Raw genomic sequence first — 17,119 nt, 5'->3', positions numbered from 1 at the left:
ATCGTATCCGCGACCGCTAATGCTAAGGCGGACTACTCTCACCACTACACCAATAGTTATCATGTATGACCTAACATTCTTGCGTTCGCGTTTACATCGAATTAAAATATTTTATATTTACTTTATTTTGTAAAACTACCCACCATAATAAGCATTGACAAATGCTTAAATGAATTGTTCTCAAACTTAACACTCCGGACAAATCCCCGCAATTTTCGGGGTGCGTTATTGTAATTATAGGTAACATGAGTTTAAATAAATTAAAAAAAAATTCTAATGACCTTGAACACTTATTTCAGTGTAAACACTCAAAACATGGGCGGTTTGATCCTATCAGACAAGTTTCTCCAGTTATCTTCGGAGCTGCCTTCTGACCAGCTGTATGGTCTGGGAGAGAAGCAGGCTGCCTTCCAGAACGATCTGCAGTGGAGGACCTTCACGTTCTTTAACCGGGATATTCCCCCTACTGAGAACGTGAGTGTACTATTTTAAAATTTAAGGTCGTGTAATGTAAGTATGTATGTCTGTGTGAATGTATGAGTGTGAGTGTATGTATACATAAAAAAAAATCCGTGAGGGTCGAACGACGTCCTAGCTTTACTAGACAGTCACAGGACTGTTGATTTGTAGTTCGAATAGTAAATCGCCTACGGCCTGTATAATGCATGTTTCAACAAAAGGCATTTAAAATGGATTTAAAATTAACATTTGGATGTTAATTTTAAATTTAAAACAAAACTAAGATCGGCAAATAAGCGTACGGGCCCACCTGATGGTAAACGATTCCTAGAGCTCATAGACGCCTACAACACCAGAAGCATCGCAAGCGCGTTGCCGACCCTACCCCCCATCCCCCCCAGGAGCTCTGGTCAGTATTATATAGCTGTGATCTTCTGGAAGGACGAGGTCCTCAGACGAGCTTTTCCATGTTTTAAGCAGGATAATTCCTACCGTGCCCTAACTAAACAAACAAGTATTGATTTATTTAAAATGGACTGATTGACAAACATTGAAACGTCTTTTTACACGCTTTTTATTAGCTTCACCAGTACATTTATATGTTCGTAACCGACTCCTTAGGACTTCATTTTGACCCACTTCAGACTTTCAGATTCAATTTAAATTTATTAGACTTATCGAGGACCGATGACAATACACTAATTTGATAAGATTATTCCTTTTAGTGCTGTGTGGCTACGGCACTAAATAATTTAGTCACCCCCTCTCTTCCCGTGGGTGTCGTAAGAGGCGACTAAGGGATGACAAGGTTCCACAACCACCTTGGAACTTAAGAAGCCGACCGATGGCGGGATAACCATCCAACTGCTGGCTTTGAAATACACAGGCCGAAGACGGGCAGCAGCTTCTTCGGTGCGACAAAGCCAGTACTGCGGTCACCAACCCGCCTGCCCAGCGTGGTGACTATGGGCAACACACATGAGTTCACGTTATTTTTGACGTAAACTTGTGGAGGCCTATGTCCAGCAGTGGACTGTATAGGCTGTAATGATTGATTGATGATGATTCCTTTTTAGTTTGGTTTATTTATAAAGCATGTTTTGTTTTGTTTTTTTTTTTTTAAACTATTATTTTGTTAGTTTAAGAATAAGTCTTATTAGAGAAACATAATTTGTTCTTATTTCAGGTAAACTTATATGGGACTCATCCGTTCTACTTGTGTTTGGAAAAAGATGGAAACAGTCATGGGATGGCTCTTATCAATTCGAATGCTATGGGTAAGCTTAAGTTCGAATAAAACGTAGTACAGTATTCGTAGTAAATTTATGATTAGTCAAAAACCTAATTTACATCGATAAGTGATAGAATAAAAATATTCCCAACATAAAATAATGTAATTAAAATATAGTCAAATAAACATTATTAGAGTTAACTCAAAAACTACTCATCAGATTTACCCGACTCAAATTTAAATACGATATAAGCACGTACAAGCACCACACTGAATACAAAAAAAAAAGAAACACTAAAATCGGTACACCCAGTAAAAAATGAGGTCACACAAAAAAAAACACATACGACGGAAGTAAAACTGACGAAACGTAACTCTCTCTCTTTCTGTCTTTATTAACTTATATCTCCTTCTAAACTTCCGTTCGCCTCGCCCGATCACACTTTTCGTAACGCTCTCGGCACTCTTTCTTTTTTGAAGTCGGTTAAATAGTGTGGCAATTTATCTCTAGACCTTTTCTTCTAAGTTAGAAAATAGAAGAGGGTTATTTATCAGGCTATTTATGTAAAATACTTTTTAAAAGCATTATTTTAAGCAGTACATAGCAATCGCTCTTGTGTAGTGGTGTGAGTAGTCGCCTAAAACACCGACGGTTTGCGGGTTCGATTCCCGCCCCGGATGGATATTTGTAGTTGTACAAATATTTCTTGCCGGTTTGATTGTCTTTGAGGACTCAAAAGCGTGCCGCAGAGAGCACGTTAAGCCTTCGGTCCCGGTTGTTATTATAAATACTTGATAGCGATCGTTACTTATAGTAGGGAACGTAACCAACAACCCGCAGTGGAGCAGCGCGGTGGATTAAGCTCTGATCCTTCTCCTGCACAAGGAAAGAGGGAGAGTTGTTGTGTCTACTTATAGACATATTTGTATGGAATATTATAAAAAATACATATAATATAAATATAATAATTATATAACAATGAGTTGATTCGTTGTAGTTTCGTTTTTACGGACATGTTTTCTTTCATAAATACGTTTCGTATGTTACAGATATAGTCTTGCAACCGACCCCAGCTATCACCTACCGGGTATTGGGCGGGGTGTTAAACTTCTTCGTGTTACTGGGCCCTACCCCCAAGGCAGTTGTGTCTCAGTACACATCACTGGTGGGGAGACCCTTTCTACCCCCCTACTGGGCGCTCGGCTTTCATCTGTGCAAGTGAGTTTGTGTCATATTGTAATTAATATATGCTATCGTCCTTTAAAATTAAAATTATTCTAACATTTTTATGATTAAATTACTTATATAATTATATATCTTGTACTTAATTTAAGATGATACCAAGTGATACAATTAATACAATAATAGATAACAGTCAACTCAATTTTGTCGAGGTATCTAAAAAAAATAAGTTCAAGCCCTCTCGAGATATAAGTCTTGTAATTACATGAAAAACAATTTTAAAATAATTACACTTTTTTTTATTAGTTTTCTAAAATTAATTCTTTTACTACTTTTCCTTTTAAGGTTCAATTACGGCAGCTTGAACGTTACTAAAGATGTCATGCGACGCAATAGAGACGCCGGTATACCTCTGGTAAATATTAAATTATAAAATGTATTGTCCGCTCTGGTGTAATGGCGCGTGTGCCGTGTCGGCGGTGCCTAAACACCGACGGTCGCGGGTTCGATTCCCGCTCGGAGTGGATACCATATATTTGACACACACACATATACTCTTTTTTTTATTAGTATAGTCTTTGACAACCTGAATCATTTGTACGATTTTATTTTTGTGTTACCCACACATTAGGAATTCTAAACATTTTTTAATATCACATCAAAATCGACCGTTCCCGTTTCCAGCGGGGATGGAACTTCATCTCCGACTGACCGTGTCGGTGCTCTAGCCAATTAAACTAAAAAATGTTTAGAACCTAAATAATGTTCAAACTTATAATTTATATTAATTATGGTTGAATTTCGACCACTGCGCGACCACTAGTATAGATAAATGTATATTTCAGGATGTTCAATGGAATGATCTAGATTATATGCATGAAGGCAACGATTTTACGTATGATAAAGTAAAGTTTGCGGGTTTGCCCGAGTTTGTGAACCAGTTACACGAGCAAGGCATGCACTATGTCATGCTTTTTGGTGAGTATTAGTTTTTAATTTATTGAATTTTCGTTTAGGAAGAATATTGGTGATTGATTTATATTTGTAAGGCATTTTTATTTTGCGTAAGCAAAAAATTAGTAAGTATTTTAAAAATTACTGTTTGAATTTAATGATCTATTTTATTATAATAAAACACAAAATCCGTCATTTTTTTATATTTTATAATTAAAAGTTCGTTTAATAAAAATACTGTAGGTAGTAGGCATGATATACATGAACCCGATATAATAATTGTTTATTTACTATTTAATATTTATTATAATTTCTAGATCCAGGTGTCAGTGCAGCAGAGAAACCCGGTGAATATCCACCTTTCGACCGCGGCTTAGAAATGGACGTCTTCATCAAAAACTCAACAGATCAACCTTTTGTTGGAAAGGTACATATTAATATGTAACTTTAAATTTTGTGAGGGTAGATGGATATTTTTTAGTCATACACTCTTAAAAAGTTGAAAAATTTGTGATAATTCTTGTGGTTTCATTATTTTAGTAAAATTCATGACCATCATCATCATCACAGCAGCCTTTCGCAGTCCACTGCTGGACATAGGCCTCCACAAGTTCACGCCAAAAATGCCGTGAACTCATGTGTGTTGCCCATAGTCACCACGCTGGGCAGGCGGGTTGGTGACCGCAGGGCTGGCTTTGTCGCACCGAAGACGCTGCTGCCCGTCTTCGGCCTGTGTGTTTCAAAGCCAGCAGTTTTATGGTTATCCCGCCATCGGTCGGCTTTATAAGTTCCAAGGTAGTAGTAGAACTGTGTTATCCCTTAGTCGCCTCTTACGTCACCTACGGGAAGAGAGAGGGTGGTTATATTCTTTGATGCCGTAACCACACAGCATCAGTAAATTTAGTACTATTGAAAACTTCAAATTAATAAATTTTGTGATGAAAAGGGGTCGTCCATAAATCAAGTGATGCTTTTTAGCAACTTTTTAACCCTATACCCCTGAAGTTTTATACTTACCCCCTCGCCATACTAAAAAACACTTGGTATTACTTTGTGCAATGTATTTGAAAATTTCACAATATATTATCTTAAAATTAGTGATGTGCCGGATCGTCAAAAATCTATATACACGGATACGGATACGGATTTCCGAAACATCACTACTTAAAATACAGTATAATCTGACAAAATTTTAGAATAAAATTTTCAGACAGTTCAGATACACAGACAGACATCAAAGTTGCTGGGTGTTTGTTTTCTTTTTTTTCGAGTCTCAAAATAGACGTGATGTCTTATTTGTAGCCTTCCTTGTGGTACTTCAGAGGAGTTAGAGTTGTACAACCACTGGAAAATACTTGTTACTATATGTACATAATATGTAGATTGTGATTGTAATATAGGTGAAGGTTTAGATGTTCTGTTCAACATAATTGTCTCACCATCTATTGATAAAACTTAAAAAAAAATATTTTTTGTTCCTTGTTAAAGATATAGGCTGTATAAAATTTTTTTAAAATAAATTTAAAAAATAAAAAGTTTACCCAATATATAAATGAATAAATAATTTGGGCCTTTATAATTGATAAAGTTAGTACAGTAATAAGTCTGGACAGGCGCCAACTGAGACTAATAACTGCGGCACTGACTGGACACGGTCCGTATAACAAACACCTATTTAATATGGGCATTACCGACAGTCCCCTGTGCAGTGCTTGCATGGGAACAGAAGAAACGGCTACGCATGTACTTCTTTACTGTCCAGGTGTAGCGGCTTACCGGGCACAACATCTTGGCACCCTGAAGACACTTCCGGAGATCTTCAAGAAGCCAAAAAAGCTTCTGAAGTTTCTGGAGGAGCTTGGGTGGCAAGAGTGAACCGAATCACTCCCACACACGCAAAATAGGCGCAAAGTCGTCGAGTTGCGGAAACCAGCCCGTGTTAACCATTCCATACCATACCATACCATACAGTAATAAGTAACACAAACTAAAACAACTCAAACTCATACTTATAATTAATTTATATTTTTATTCTATCAGGTCTGGAATAAAGTTTCGACCGCTTGGCCGGATTTTACTCACCCCAACGCTTCGGCTTATTGGAAAGAAATGTTTACAGATTTCCATAAAATTATTAAATATGATGGTGCTTGGATTGTAAGTCAATTTCAATAACTAATAACTTGGTAGATGATAAAATCCTTTTTTCTGTGTGCTGGAGTTGGTATTTTTTAGGTATTGTATACATATATAATCAGTTAACCGTTTATACATAAAATTTAGTTATAATGGCTAAGGCCAGTTGTAAAAAATGCATATATTTTTCGTTACATTATTAATCTAATTCTAGACAACATTATTATCATAATTATATCTCAATTATAATTTACAGAAAATATTTTACGTGACATTTTCAAAAAGATAATTCTATCATTTTTTGAATTGGAAAAAAAATAAGTTAGTTTATATATTTTTCCAAAAAAAAAAAAAAAAAAAAACAAATTACTCAAGTTACAATTATTTATGCTTATATAGTTTTTCTATTTCTAGGATATGAATGAACCATCAAACTTTCTATCCGGTTCTATGTATGGGACATGTGCAGATGAAAATCTTCCCTACAAACCTAAAGCGATCCCTGCTGAGGGCTTAAAGTACAAGACACTTTGTATGGACGCCAAACACTATGCGGGCTCACATTATGATTTGCATAACTTGTATGCTATGACGGAAGCTGTCATTACTTATGAGTTAGTATATATTTTTTCAATATTTTTTATCTATGGTTAACATTATTTATATTTTGATTAAATAATGTGTAATTAAATGGTAGTGAATTATGTGATTTAACTTTGTCTGTGTTTAAAATTAAAAATCCATTTAGAATTTGTGATCAATAGGAAAGACTGACATACGCATTTCACACATACATTATGTATCAATTGAAACTAAAAAATTCACATTCTTCATGTATATTTATGTGAAAATTACTCCGACTGTAACTATAGTCGTTCAGTTTGTATAAAAGTTTGAAGGATAAATAGCAGTGCGATTATCTGGATGAATGACTGAACTTGAGAGATTAAAACTAATAAAATATAATTTGACTAGCCCGTTGGCGCAGTATACAATGACTCTGCCTTTTGTTCCGGGGTACCATTCTTGCTCCAAGTCTGAGTGTGATATATGCATTTATCTGTATATTTGTATTTATACGTATCAAAAAAAAAAAAAAAAAAAAAAAAAAAAAAAAAAAAAAAAAAAAAAAAAAAAAAAAAAAAAAAAATATATATATATATATATATATTATATCAGCCGGCTATTAGCTATAATGTAGGCATTAAATTACCTTGGCAACAGAGGATTGTGTGTGTATGTTCAACACTTTTATTTAATTAGACACACTCAATTTATATTAACATTATAAAGTGGAATAGTTTGTTTGTTTGCTGTTGACGCGCTATTTTCAGGAACTACTGGGTTGTATGGAATTTTTTTTTCTGTCAGGTAGTCCATTTACTGAGGAAAGTTATATTTTATCACGTATGTTCACGACTTGTGTAACAAATAAACGTATTTTTATGACCATTTTTGTATATCATATCAAAAATTCCAAATGTTTAGAATTCCTAATGTGTGGGTAAAACGAAAATAAAAAACGTACGTATTTTTATGACATTTGGGTTTATGGTTGTGTATTGTTTACGGCCCCTGACACTTATCGATACTATGATGTATTATTGAAGAAAAACTTTATGTACGCTTGACTTGGGGAGTAAGCTGGTGAATGCGTGACAAGCGTTACGAAAAGTGTGATCGGGCGAGGCGAACGGAGCAAGAGAGAGAGGTGCGCTCACGCATTATTTTCTCTCTTTCTCTCATAGCTAATTACGTTTCGTATATCTAAGAAATAGTGCAGGCCTGTTGCTAAAGAAGTAGTACGTCAGCCGCGTGGTCTCACTCGTTTGCTCCAACGTCCCCAGGAGCCTCCGCGAAGTCCGAGGCAAGCGGCCCTTCGTAGTATCGCGCGCCTCGTCGCCGGGCCTGGGCCGGCTGGCGGCGCACTGGAGCGGGGACGTGTTCAGCCGCTGGCACGACATGCGCATGTCTGTACCGGGTCAGTGTGTGTGCATGTCGCGACAGTTACTTCATAGTATCGCGCGCCTCGTCGCCGGGCCTGGGCCGGCTGGCGGCGCACTGGAGCGGGGACGTGTTCAGCCGCTGGCACGACATGCGCATGTCTGTACCGGGTCAGTGTGTGTGCATGTCGCGACAGTTACTTCATAGTATCGCGCGCCTCGTCGCCGGGCCTGGGCCGGCTGGCGGCGCACTGGAGCGGGGACGTGTTCAGCCGCTGGCACGACATGCGCATGTCTGTACCGGGTCAGTGTGTGTGCATGTCGCGACAGTTACTTCATAGTATCGCGCGCCTCGTCGCCGGGCCTGGGCCGGCTGGCGGCGCACTGGAGCGGGGACGTGTTCAGCCGCTGGCACGACATGCGCATGTCTGTACCGGGTCAGTGTGTGTGCATGTCGCGACAGTTACTTCATAGTATCGCGCGCCTCGTCGCCGGGCCTGGGCCGGCTGGCGGCGCACTGGAGCGGGGACGTGTTCAGCCGCTGGCACGACATGCGCATGTCTGTACCGGGTCAGTGTGTGTGCATGTCGCGACAGTTACTTCATAGTATCGCGCGCCTCGTCGCCGGGCCTGGGCCGGCTGGCGGCGCACTGGAGCGGGGACGTGTTCAGCCGCTGGCACGACATGCGCATGTCTGTACCGGGTCAGTGTGTGTGCATGTCGCGACAGTTACTTCATAGTATCGCGCGCCTCGTCGCCGGGCCTGGGCCGGCTGGCGGCGCACTGGAGCGGGGACGTGTTCAGCCGCTGGCACGACATGCGCATGTCTGTACCGGGTCAGTGTGTGTGCATGTCGCGACAGTTACTTCATAGTATCGCGCGCCTCGTCGCCGGGCCTGGGCCGGCTGGCGGCGCACTGGAGCGGGGACGTGTTCAGCCGCTGGCACGACATGCGCATGTCTGTACCGGGTCAGTGTGTGTGCATGTCGCGACAGTTACTTCATAGTATCGCGCGCCTCGTCGCCGGGCCTGGGCCGGCTGGCGGCGCACTGGAGCGGGGACGTGTTCAGCCGCTGGCACGACATGCGCATGTCTGTACCGGGTCAGTGTGTGTGCATGTCGCGACAGTTACTTCATAGTATCGCGCGCCTCGTCGCCGGGCCTGGGCCGGCTGGCGGCGCACTGGAGCGGGGACGTGTTCAGCCGCTGGCACGACATGCGCATGTCTGTACCGGGTCAGTGTGTGTGCATGTCGCGACAGTTACTTCATAGTATCGCGCGCCTCGTCGCCGGGCCTGGGCCGGCTGGCGGCGCACTGGAGCGGGGACGTGTTCAGCCGCTGGCACGACATGCGCATGTCTGTACCGGGTCAGTGTGTGTGCATGTCGCGACAGTTACTTCATAGTATCGCGCGCCTCGTCGCCGGGCCTGGGCCGGCTGGCGGCGCACTGGAGCGGGGACGTGTTCAGCCGCTGGCACGACATGCGCATGTCTGTACCGGGTCAGTGTGTGTGCATGTCGCGACAGTTACTTCATAGTATCGCGCGCCTCGTCGCCGGGCCTGGGCCGGCTGGCGGCGCACTGGAGCGGGGACGTGTTCAGCCGCTGGCACGACATGCGCATGTCTGTACCGGGTCAGTGTGTGTGTGCATGTCGCGACTAGTACTTCATGAGTTCGTCTGATACTGACTCGAACTGATGTAGGGACAGATGGTTTCCAGCTCAAAGTATGGAGTGGCCCGACTGGGGTACTACCTTAACCAATAGAAGATCACAGCTAAATATTACTGCTTTCAAGCAGTGTCGTGTTCCTGTGGTGAGTAAGGTGACCTGAGCTCTTGGGGGGAACTGGGGATGGGGTCGGCAACGCGCTTGCGATGCTTCCGGTGTTGCAGACGTCTATAAGCTCCGGTGATCGCTTACCATCAGGTGACCGTATGCTTGTTTGTCGACGAAGTTATGTATAAAAAAATAACTACTGAAATTTAATTCATTCTAATTTTACCCATATATATATATTCCAGATCTTCTAAGCTTCAGCCTCTTCGGTATCCCAATGATGGGGACGGATATTTGCGGGTTCAACGAAGACACCACGCCAGAACTTTGCAAGCGATGGATGCAACTCGGAGCTTTCTATCCTTTCTCGAGGAACCACAATACTGATAATGCTAAGGTAACTGTTATGTATCTTAACGTATACCTTTGTAATATTAGATATTATACTGTACTAGTACTTTATAAAATTTTGTATAAATGAAATTGTAAAAATTGGCAAGTAGTGCAAACAACCCACATTTCTATGGAAGTGACGTAGCAAGGATGTAAGGCGAGATTCACTTCCATGCGTTTGGAAGTTGACGAGTACGTTAAAAAGCCTAGTCATATGAGGTGTTATTTTTTCGATGTTCAGCTGCGACATCAGAATTAATCATGAATCGTTAGCATAGTAATCAAATAAAATATTAAATAATTATTCTTTATTTATGCAATGTACGAAACGACGACTTTTTGGAAATTTCGCTATCTTCACTTTAGGGTCATTCATAGTCATTTGTAAGTAGCAAAATTAAATAGACAAGAAACTGACAATTTATTAAAAAAAAAAAAATTGTTTTCAACAATAAGTATGATCTTGCATGAAATATAGTGCGACTGAATCCACACACTTTACCATAAATATAATCTTGAATCGAGTTATATGCTTTAGCTAATAGGTTCATTTTAATGTAAATTTTAATTTGTAAATTGCTAATAGAATGAATATTTGACCAGTATCACTGTGTTGTCCGAACACGCGTGCTTCTGGTAAGTTGGTTTCCAATTGAACGCATGCTTTGAGAGATCTTCATTAACTTTACTCAACACAACTCCAGCTATCTACCTGGGTTAACAATAACCGGTCAAAAAAAAAAAAATTAAAAAAAATCCGTCAGCGCGGGCCTCGTCCTAGCTTTACTAGGCAATCACAGGACTGCCGATTTGTAGTTCGAGTAATAAATCGCCCGTGGTATTATAATGCATGATGTTTAATAAAAGGCACGGGCATTTTAGAGCCATTAGGAGATGTTAATTTCAAATAAAAAAATAAAATAAAAAAAACGCCGATCCGCAGCCCCAAGACCCGGCCAGCATGGGGGGCGAAGTCCTATCGGCCAGTCGGACGGCGCTCCGCACTCGCTACCGCTTACTACCGGTGTACTACACGCGGGTAGTTTCTGCCCACCTCTTGGGGGATACCCTCGCCACCCCACTGTTCTTCGAGTAAGTACCTGCTGTTTGTTCAACATCTTGAAAAAAAAAATTATGTGTGTCGTCATTACATTACATTCTACATTTTTAATATAGAAAAACATCTACATAAAAAGTAGTTGATTAAAATTATTATAAACAATTTTTCCAGATTCCCCTCAGATTCCAACGTCCACGCTATCGACGAACAGTTCCTAATCGGTTCCCATGTAATGATAACCCCTATTCTCAACGAGGGCGCCAATACAACCAAGGCTCTATACCCTGGCAAAGATCCCTGGTATAGTTTTCGAGATGGAAGTTTCCTTGCTCAGGATCAGTGGAAGGAAGTGACCGATGAGGACATGGTGGCTGTCAGGGTAAGTTGATATATTTTTTTAAATATTATAAAGGTAACAAACAAGCCTACGGCTCACCTGGTGATTAGAAATTTCTGTAGCTTATAGACGTCTGCAACACCAGATAGATCGCAAATTCGTTGCCAAGAATTTGTATTTTTAACCGACTTCAAAAAAGGTCAATTCGTCCGTATATATATTATGTATATTCGGGGATAACTTCGTCGGAGGAAACCAGCATCTGATGATGGGATCCCAGAGAAATCGAGGGAAACCTCGAAAATCCGCATAACTTTTACTGGGTGTACCGATTTTGATGATTTTTAATTTAATCGAAAGCCGATGTTTGTCATGTGGTCACATTTAAATATTTTCGAGATCTGAGTACAACTTTTGGAGTAATCTTTGATAATGTATATTTAGTTGATTATTTTTTTCGTCTACCTACGTTGTATTACTTGTCGATGTAATTGAAGTCGGTTTTTTTCGTTTGCCAGCAAATACAATTATGATTTTTTATCTTTATAATTTATGTTTTACAATTTATTACTTCTTTATTATATATTTTGCTACGTGAAGGTTGTTTTTGATTCTATTTTTCTTTAATAAAAACACGGTGGAGATATCGAAGGTTTTATCATTACTTCTTTCGTTAAATAGCTCATTCGCTAAAGTATCATTTATTTATTGAATTTGAAAACCCCCCAGGGCGGTGCGGTCCTCCCCCTCCAGGAACCACCCCTCAAAGGGCCTGTTAACACGGCGATCACGAGATCATCCCCCCTGCAATTACTCGTTGCCCCTGATAATACAAACAGCGCTAAGGGAGAGTTATACTGGGATGACGGTGATAGCATCAGTGAGTACTGGACTTTACTTCTACATACTGCTAATGACCCACTTCGGGACAAGGGTTTTTCTAGTAATAAGAAAAGAGTATATCCAAGTTACTGCTTTACTGCAAATTGGTGGTGATTTATCTTTGAATTTATATATATTTCTGCTTAGTATAATATAAATATGAAAAACTACGTAAGAACATATAAAGTAGTAACTACTGAACCGGTGGCTATGAAAAAATAATTGAAAGAAAAAAATGTTAATTAGAAAAATTTAAATGATTATACTGTACTCTGAATATTGTGTCTTTTTATGTATCTGTGTATTACTTTCCTATTTTATAGATTCATATGAAGAGAAGAAATACAGTTACATACGATTTATTTCAAAGAACAACGAGTTATCTAGTCAAGTCATATGGTGGGGATATGGAGTGCCTTCGGTCAACTCTATATCGATTCTCGGCCAAACGAAACCAATAAAATCAGTCACACTTAACAATGTACAGATAGATTTCAAATATGATGAAAAAATTAAAGTTTTGACAATCTCCAATTTGAACTTAGCCTTAAATAAGTCGTTCAGTGTGAAATGGACTTATCAAAAAACTGAAAATGTTTAGATGTCACACTTTTGTTATAAAAATATTTGTGACAGTACATGGGTTTTTCTGGAATGATTGTAATCTAGTATTAGAATAAAACACGTTTTTTTTTTTTACTTTTCTTAATGATTTAGTAAAGTTATTATTAAATGAAAATTTGTGTACAAAAATATATTTGCCCAGTCTCTGGCAGTTGTAAATGAATTCAAAACTATAAGAATGATTAAAAAATATTCAAAAACAATATACATTGTGTGTAATTACACAGGTCTGCAAAATAGTTTTTTTTTTTTGTTGTATTACAATTTAATAAATATTAAATACTAGGATAACTAATTGCTCAAAGTTTTCCCTTCTATAATAAGCCCATGGTATATTAAAATATTTTGTTAAAGTTTTGTCCATGGACTATTCTGTATTTTGTAAGTGCCATATACACTCAGAGGCAAAATTAACCGGCCACCTTCCCTTTTTTTCGGTTTTTTCAAAATTTTTTGTGTATTTAATTTATTTAGTTTTAATCCAGTGTCATTTTTAAATGTCAATGAAGTCACGGCAGTAAAACAAAGTTATTCTCCTTACAACAGGTCCAAATTCAATAAATTCATTACTGTTAAATAAAAACCACAAAAGTAAACAAAAAGTGATTGTTGTTTTTATTGTCGGTACACCCACTTATAAAGTTGTGCCGAGCACTTACAGTTCAATTTAACATAAAGAAACAATATCATTTTAGATGAGTGGACGCTTAATTGTGCCTGAGAATGTTATAATAATTGTGATATGCACAAAACAAAAAATATAACAAATATTCACCAGTTAACTGCCATAACTTATTAAATAAAGAAAAAAATATATATTACAAGTGAGTTACAAATAGTTTTATGTAACGACATGCATTTTATTGTTATTTCAAAGGTATTTGTGTACCTAACTAAAATAAATAAACATTAAGGACAACGTTGCTATCAATAAAATTTAATATTGATTATTCATTATATTATATATTGTTAGAAAGTGTTTCGAAATTAACATAACCGTCATTTTATCTAACATATAAAATTCTCATGTCGCGGTGTTTGTAATTAAACTCCTCCGAAACGGCTTGACCGATTCTCATGAACTTTTGTGTGCATATTGGGTAGGTCTGAGAATCGAACAACATCTATTTTTCATCCCCCCAAATGTTAAGGGTAATCCACCCCTAATTTTTTTTTCAATTTTTAGATAAATTATTTTTATTTTTTATTTTATTATGATTTGTCGTTGAAAAATACATACAACCCTAAATTTTCACCCTTCTACCACCAACCTCTATTTTTATATAGCGTTTAGCGGCAAGACAACGTTTGCCGAGTCAGCTAGTATTTATATAATATTTCTAGAAATTACTTTTGGTGTATCGATTAATTAGTAAAGATTTACGCTCGTATTGAAAAAAAAATTAGGAATTGAGCGAAAACTTGCCAATTATTACGTAGATTTTCTAGATATTATTGACGTAAATTTTAAGATTTTCAATTATATATTGGTGTTTTGTGCACTTTGCCCATATATCTTTGTAGAATAGCTGGAGTTTTCAATAAATGTTGTGCTACATTGAGTGTCATCTAAATATGATATCAGGACTAGTTTTGAAATTAAAAGGTGCTACTAATAAACATAATATAAACATTTAAAGTACAGTTTAAAAAAACAGAAAACGTGTCAGTAATAAAAATATTTTACTAGTGGCAATCCTGATACATATTGTATTTAAATGATATATGTCCGTAATTTAAATAATGAACAGTGGCGTAGCGTAGTGGGGGCGGGGGGGGGGCGGCCCGCCCCGGGCGGCACTTTTTAGGGGGCGGCAAAATTGAACAACACTTAAATAATAAAAACAATTAGTAAATACTAGCGGCCCGGTACGTGCTTCGCTACGTATAAAGTGAAATAATAATAAAAAAAAATTACATCAAATTCATTTATTAATACCAAAAAAATATATATTAATTGCTAGCTATTTTAAAACTTAATCCAAAACATTTGGAAAAATAGTATTTTTTGTTTTTCCATTTTGAGAAGCAATAGTCGAAGGCTTTTTCGTAGTCCACAAATGCCATACACAGCGGCTGATTATATTCTTCTGTCTTTTGTATAATCTACCGAACAGTATGGATGTGGTCTACAGTGCTGTAGTCATTATGAGACCCCTCTATTTCGGTAGTTGGAATTCTTCTGGCGAGACGATTCGTAACAACACTCGAAAATAGCTTATAGATGTGGCTCAGAAGTAAGATCGATGTGTGATTCTTAGACAGAGACTTGTCGCCTCTCTTAAAGAACAGCACCACACACTACTGGACCACACCTCCGGCGTGGTACCTCGGTGGGTGACGGCGTGAAAGAGTCTCGCCAAGACTTTTAGGGTAGGTCGCCCTGCGGCTTTAAGTAGCTCAGTCGTAACTACGTCATCCCTATTCTGCTCAATCAGAGTAGCAATCTCTCTCGTATTTGAGCAGTGGAGGTCTCGGCGTACAAATTTTTCGTATCTTCTTGAAAAGAGCCTGTTCTGGCGAAGCTGCTTGAGCAGTGAGCAACTCGCGCCTCCGCCACATTAGATCCAAGGCTTCGGAAGAGAGTTGGACTGCTTCGTTGACTTCTTAAGCGGAAAGTGCCTACAACCTAGTGTACATACCGTCTTCACCACGTTGTCGGTCATCTCTTCCACGTTGCCAGTAGTTTCCAGCGAATCGAATCGGTTTTGGAGTTCCCATTGAAACTGCTCGGAGCCACATAGTAATTGGGGCAGCGTACGTCGGAGAGTAGATTTCATCAAGCGGGTCCGCTCCTTTCGGAGACATATATTCAGAGTGCCCCGTACTAGCCGGTGGTCGCTGCCGGTGTTAAACCTGTTAACCACTGAGACATCTCTGAATATATGCCTTTTATCCGTTATGATGAAATCTATCTCGTTCCTCGTCACAGTATCGGGGCTTTGCCATGTCCTTTGGGGCTTCTTCTCGAAAAATTGAATTCATCAAGAAGAGCCCCTCTGACTCGTAGTAGTTGACGAGCATCTGCCTCCTGCGATTCCTGCACCCCTACCAGTGTGGTCCGATTCTCGATTCGTCGCGGCCTTGTATTCCCACTTTAGCGTTGAAGTCTCCCATAACAACGTTGTAGAAGGCCAAAGTAGTCCCATGCATGGCCCTAGTAATATCTATCACTCTATCATCTATATCACATCTGTATCACTTCTAGGGAGTACCTTCAGTGAGTTTAAGTACAAGGTACGCTACCCGGGTCGACATATTGCTGACTTCCACAACGTTGTTAGTGAGAGTCTTGTGGACCAGAAAATCGAGTCCACCTTGGGAAAGCCCATCACCTTCACGGAAGTAGAACAAGTGCCCGGAGTCCAGGATCATCGTGTCCTCGCCCTCTCTTCAAACTTCAGACAACCCCAGTATGCTTCACTTAAGTTTAAGTTTAAAACTCAGTTTTACTTCAAGGTATGGTTATGGTCCAGCTGTAACATGACTCCATTATACGTAACCGGTACGTAGTACCTGTAGTTTTGAGTGGCAGCCTCCCGTATCTCGGTGATCCTCAGCACCCTCCGCCCCACCGTTAGCGCGGCGCTGCTGTAGCCGGGAATAGTGAGGCTGCCGAGAACTGAGGGCCTAAAATTCTACCGCGAAGTCATGGGGTTTTTTGCCCATAGTCACCACGCTGGGGAGGCGGGTTGGTGACCGCAGGGCTAGCTTTGTCGCACCGAAGACGCTGCTGTTCGTCTTCGGCTGTGTATTTAAAAAGCTAGCTGTAGGATGGCTATATCGCCATCGCTCGGCTTCACTAGTTCCACGGTGGTATTGGAACTTTGCTATTTTATATTATTAACTAGCTGACCCGGCAAACGTTGTTTTGCCAATAAACTATCTACTATAATTTAAGTGTGCGGGGATTTACTTATAAACGAAAGCGTTGTAGACAATGAAAGTATGCTTTATTTAGTGCACAGAAAAATTAAAATAATACGTATAACAGTCACTACTACGATCGATACAAATAAAACCAAAAAAAATGGCCGAAAACAGTATAGTGAGTAAGACTGGAGACCGGCTTTATTCTCATCCCTACTCCGTGATGTTTGCTGGATGAGAGGTGACAACGTAATGTAGACATCTAGCG

At 39.5% G+C, this 17,119-nt stretch overlaps 1 protein-coding gene across 1 annotated transcript in view; it reads left to right on the top strand.

The window, feature by feature from the left end:
- Nucleotides 1–17,119, top strand: part of LOC123659820 — a 38,095-nt gene that overhangs the window by 7,761 nt on the left and 13,215 nt on the right. Inside the window, 14 exon segments of the mRNA XM_045594990.1 lie at nucleotides 276–474; nucleotides 1,646–1,736; nucleotides 2,741–2,909; nucleotides 3,219–3,288; nucleotides 3,719–3,851; nucleotides 4,145–4,254; nucleotides 5,868–5,984; nucleotides 6,378–6,577; nucleotides 7,811–7,944; nucleotides 9,931–10,082; nucleotides 11,022–11,170; nucleotides 11,310–11,517; nucleotides 12,205–12,355; nucleotides 12,681–12,880. Of these exon segments, the coding sequence (XP_045450946.1) occupies nucleotides 276–474; nucleotides 1,646–1,736; nucleotides 2,741–2,909; nucleotides 3,219–3,288; nucleotides 3,719–3,851; nucleotides 4,145–4,254; nucleotides 5,868–5,984; nucleotides 6,378–6,577; nucleotides 7,811–7,944; nucleotides 9,931–10,082; nucleotides 11,022–11,170; nucleotides 11,310–11,517; nucleotides 12,205–12,355; nucleotides 12,681–12,880 (2,083 nt within the window).

The sequence above is a fragment of the Melitaea cinxia genome, chromosome 14 (assembly GCF_905220565.1).
Source record: "Melitaea cinxia chromosome 14, ilMelCinx1.1, whole genome shotgun sequence".
NCBI classification, from domain to species: Eukaryota; Metazoa; Arthropoda; class Insecta; order Lepidoptera; family Nymphalidae; genus Melitaea; species Melitaea cinxia.
This window is presented reverse-complemented; position numbering and strand designations above follow the sequence as displayed.